This window comes from Penaeus chinensis, chromosome 18 (genome assembly GCF_019202785.1).
Source record: "Penaeus chinensis breed Huanghai No. 1 chromosome 18, ASM1920278v2, whole genome shotgun sequence".
Lineage (NCBI taxonomy): Eukaryota > Metazoa > Arthropoda > Malacostraca > Decapoda > Penaeidae > Penaeus > Penaeus chinensis.
Genome location: NC_061836.1, coordinates 25,473,504 through 25,478,503, shown reverse-complemented (window position 1 = coordinate 25,478,503; position 5,000 = coordinate 25,473,504). Strand labels below are relative to the sequence as shown.

General features: G+C 39.4%; 1 protein-coding gene across 1 annotated transcript in view; it reads left to right on the top strand.

The window, feature by feature from the left end:
* LOC125034744 (aminopeptidase N-like) overlaps nt 1-420 on the top strand; it is a 21,778-nt gene extending 21,358 nt beyond the window's left edge. Inside the window, exon 19 of the mRNA XM_047626685.1 lies at nt 1-420. This exon is cut by the window's left edge and continues 166 nt beyond it. Coding sequence (XP_047482641.1) covers nt 1-5 — 5 coding nt within the window. The 3' untranslated portion in view covers nt 6-420.
* Nucleotides 421-5,000: the final 4,580 nt, after the last annotated feature.

Sequence of the window (5,000 nt, the reverse complement as noted above, 5' to 3'; positions counted from 1 at the left end):
TTTAATTACGTGTTAGGGTTTATTTGTTGTTGTTTTTTTATTTTTTTTACTTGTTTTCCCATACGATTTCTCTTGTATTTAACATATGTTTGTATTTTTAACTTGTTTTTATTTTCTACAGTTTGTAGACGTTTAGCCTACCGTCTTGGAGATAATTACTAACCAGTAATGCTTTTATACTTTTGTAAACAACCGTATCTCTTCTCAAAGAGTGTCGATAAATTTATGTAAACCAGTTATAAAAAAAAGTGTATTTTCATTTTCCTCTCATGTACACATCATTATATTTTTTTTTTTCAAGTCAGACATCAGTTAGAATTGGAAAGAGTGATAAACTGAACGGTGAAGATAAAGGTTAGAGCGAAATACACTAGGAGGGTGAAGACATTGTGTCGATCAGTGTTGAATGTAGCAATGTTGCAGTCATAAACCGAACAATATTCGTAGGCAATAAGCACTGCAAGATAGAGTAGTGGCACAGGACACAGGAAGACATTGCAAACCTAGACAGAAAAACATGGAAAATTTTCCCCTTGTGCAGAACTTTACGTAAGAGAAGTAATGTTGCAGAATTATATGTAAACTGGAAGAAGGTGGGCGTGGTCTGACTACCATGTGAGAAATCTGAAAGCATTATTCTCAATGGCTGTGACAAGTAATGAAGAGAAAGTTGTTAAAGATGGTGTCTGACGAAAAAAAAAAAAAAAATTGTCAAAAATGAAACTTATGTGGAATACAAATCTAGGACGCAGGAGGAGGAAAAAAGCAAAATTGGTTTAAATTCTCACTACATTTTTTTCAAAAATATGAAAGGATACACTCACAAAAAAAAAAACAAAAAAACATAGGGGTGGTTGAAGTTAGAAAGAGAGATATTGAATGCATGATTTGCGCATGATTTAAACCTAGAAAACGTCATGCAGATGGTCAGTAGATGCACTCACAAACACGATATAATAAAGCAAGACATACACTGACAGCTCCGTAAAAAGGCGAAAAAGGATATACGCCCGTGGAAGAAGTTGATGAATACAAATGCCTTAAGAAAGATTTATAATAAATAACTTATATTTCAAGATCTAATAATAACGCCAGCATTATCACGCATGACTTGTGGCTCTGAAGATTTATAATTTCATCCCTTCAAGAAAGTCTTTGAAACATTATTGTTGGTCACACCGTTATCAGATTATGAATACTGTTGATTATAATTTCCTCAGTCAATTGCTTTTCTCGATAACAACTATGATATGTAAGGATAATTTCACATATCAGAAGCCACTGCTGTGGTCTTCTGGCTCAAGAGGAGGAATTTCCGCTCGGGGGATGATAAGGGATCAGACACCAGCACCTGATAAAGGGCTCCTTGGCTGCTGGTTACCTGCACCATCTAACATTTTCATTCTCCTTTTCTGTTAGAGAAATCCTTAGGAAAAACAAATTCTCATTAAGCCATTCGTGATGGCTATAAAGAAATATGAACTAGTTTGTAACTGCTTTTCTGTATGATGTCGTAATCTGTTCTGTGTTAACATCTTGTTTGTGCTGTATATGTCCAAAGGAAATAAAAATAAAATCCACATATAAAAATGCAATATATATGTTTCTTTTCACAATCATGCAGTTTAATGTTCATTACAAGTATAGGCGATACTGATAAAACTAAGATCCGATTTACATTTTTTGCATATAGATAACCACACGTGTTTACTCTATTAGTATCAGCTGTTCTTAACTTACACAGTACATATGTACTTATACAGGCAGCTCGTCTTTTAAAGAAGAAACTAAATCCTTAACAGACATAACACCACAGAACCCATCTTCCTCATCCGGGCAAATCCACACGAGATCCATAACTTCAGGATGTTGAAGATCCTTCGAGCCTAGCTTGGAGCTCTCCACAGGGCGAAGTACACCGCCGCGGCTGTCACACCTGCCCCGGCTGCGCTCAGCACAATGTCGACGACGAGAAAGTGAATATCCACGAAAAGGATGGTCTTATCGCTAATCTGTGTCATGTACGAGATGCAAAAATTGAGAGCTATGTTATCTAGTCCTATACACACTATAGTTGCTGCTAGACACCCCACGTGCAGGGCGGTGGAATTGGTCAGACCGGCGGCCAAGCCCAGCAGTCCGGTGAGCAAACCCGCGAGACCCGAGCCAGCTACTGCCACCACATAGCCCACGATTAAGGACACCGAGATTTCACCCACTATTAGCAGTATCGTTCCAGAGACGGTCTTCGCGAGGTGGTAGTTTATAAGTAATCTTCGGAGGTTTCCAGGAAACACTGCTGTGTTGACGTTGGCTGTGGCCATTTTCACGAAGGGGCAGGTGAAGGAGATACGACTGCAGGAGTGGGTCTTGAGCAAATGAGCAAGTACTTGACAAGTGGCGCCTTCTTATATTAAAGCCTCCCGTTATCATCAGCGTTGTCATGGCAGCGATAACGGTACACTGCATACGCCAGTTCTAAAAAACACTTAATGCTACCCTCCGTGAACGCCCTTTACCTTTATCTAATCTAAAAGAATAATAGCTGTATGTGTAAAGAATAACAAGGAAGAACAGTAAATATATACATACAAATATATACGTACATATGAATAAATATATATATATATATATATATATATATATATATATATATATATATATATATATGTGTGTGTGTGTGTGTGTGTTTGTGTGATTGCACACTCTCTCTCTCTCTCTTATTATCTCCATTTCTCCCTCTCTTACTCTCTCTCCCTCTTTCCTTCTCTCTCTTCCTCCCTCTTCCCTTTCCCTCCTCTCTCTCGCTTCCTCCTTCCCTTCGTCCCTCCCTCCTCTTCCTCCCTTCCTTCCTCTCTCTCCCTCCCACTCCCTCCCTCGTTTTCCCTCTCCCTCTCTCCCTCTCTCTTTCCCTCCTTCCCCTCTCCCCTCCCTCTCTCCCTCCCTCCCCCCTTCTTTCCTCTCTCCTCTCTCTCTCTCTCTCTCTCTCTCTATATATATATATATATATATATATATACATATATATCTCCCTCTTTCCTTCTCTCTCTTCCTCTCTCCTCCCTCTCCTTCCTCTCTCTTGCTTCCTCCTTCCCTTCGTCCCTCCCTCCCCTTCCTCTCTTCCTTCCTTTCTCTTTCCCTCCTCCCTCCCACTCCCTCCCTCGTTTTCCCTCTTCCTCTCTCCCTCCCTCTTTCTCGCTACCTCCTTCCCTTCGTCCCTCCCTCCTCTCTCCCTCCCTCTTTCCCTCCTTCCCCTCTCCCCTCCCTCTCTCCCTCTCTCCCCTTTTCTTCCCTCTCTCTTCTCTCTCTCTCTCTCTCTCTCTCTCTCTCTCTCTCTCTCTCTCTCTCTCTCTCTCTCTCTCTCTCTCTCTCTCTCTCTCTCTCTCTCTCTCTTCCTCTCCCCCTCTCTCCCTTTCTCTCCTTTTCTCCCTCTCTCCCTCTTTCCCTCTTTCACTTCTCTCTCTCTCTCTCTCTCTCTCTCTATATATATATATATATATATATATATATTTTATATATATATATATAAATTTATATATAGAGAGAGATTTTTATTTTTATTATTTATATATATATAAATTATATATATATAATTTATATATATATAATATAAACAACAGACTTTGTTTCACTGTAGAAGAAAACTGGGAAAGTTGGTAAAAAGTATTAACAACTCTAAAGCTTCTTAACTACTAGCTAATCAAACATCAGGTATATCCTGTATCGCGAACCACTCTCCATCTGCGTGATTTGGGTAGGAAAAGGTAATAATTGCGTGGTTAAAGATTTTAGAGGATATGACAGAGAACATAGAGAAAAATAATTGTTCTTTGCAAACGAGCGACATCGATACAATTTAGTTATTTGGTTAAGGATATAAGAGTAGGATAATTGTAATGACAAGCTTACCTTCATGTAGACCACATTCCAACCCTTTATATTTATCTAACAGGCGATCTAGATGGATGTAAGTAGAACCTGCAATAATCCAGCAACAGGAGCCATTGAAGGTGAAGTATTTACCAGAGGTGCAGCTCTTAAGCCGCGGTCACACTGCTCCTTCATATCAGCTGGTCCCCTAGTACACCAGTACCATGCCTCGTCTCCTGATACTGAAAGGCTGTTCATACTACTCCGCAGGACGCCTCCTGTCTCGTGATATATTGACATAGCGATCGCAGCGCTCTCGAGGAAATAAAGAAATAACTGGATATACTTCAGTTATATTCTTATGTGATGCATTATTTTATTGTCCTTAAAGAGAGCTAAGAGTAAAAGGGAACAACCAACACGATTGTGGGTTAGACAGTAGTTTGACAGGAAAGACCGAATTGTGTGTCATAATGTGTGATATTCAAATAGATGTATGCAGATGTCAGACATCCTTTTTCAGTGTCCTGCTCTTGTAATTGTTGCAGTTTGTATTCTATAATTCCTCACTGGCCCTAATATTGTTAAGGAGGGAATTAGCTACTTTGCGGCGATAGTGAAATGTTTCCGTTCAATCGCCAGTTGAGTTCTATGCATGTGTACACCCGTATATCAAAACATCATTCTAGTATATAACGTAGTAAGTGATTGCAAGTTGTTATTTTATAGTTTTTATTTTTATTAGCTGGGGTCAACGAATATCGCGGGGCAAACACCGAAACGGCTGTCCTGTTCGCATCCCTCCTTTACACCAAGTACTGTGACCGCGCATTGCATAACCCAGATGATTGGTCGTCCTCAGACTGTCAGTTAATTGCATGATGAAAGCCTTTAAAAATCAGTTGTGGAAAACAAAGTTTCAGCTGAAACTTCATCAATATATACCATTAAAATTACTAGTACTTAATATGCTGCCACAATATCAAGTTATCTTGACACAAGATAACATGCATTTGACTGCACTTGCACACAGTCCCATAAACGAACTAAATAAACACGACGGAGTCGGCCAGTCGCCCCATAATATATTAAGGAAAGATAATTTTCTTATGAAATATCACATCACTCTC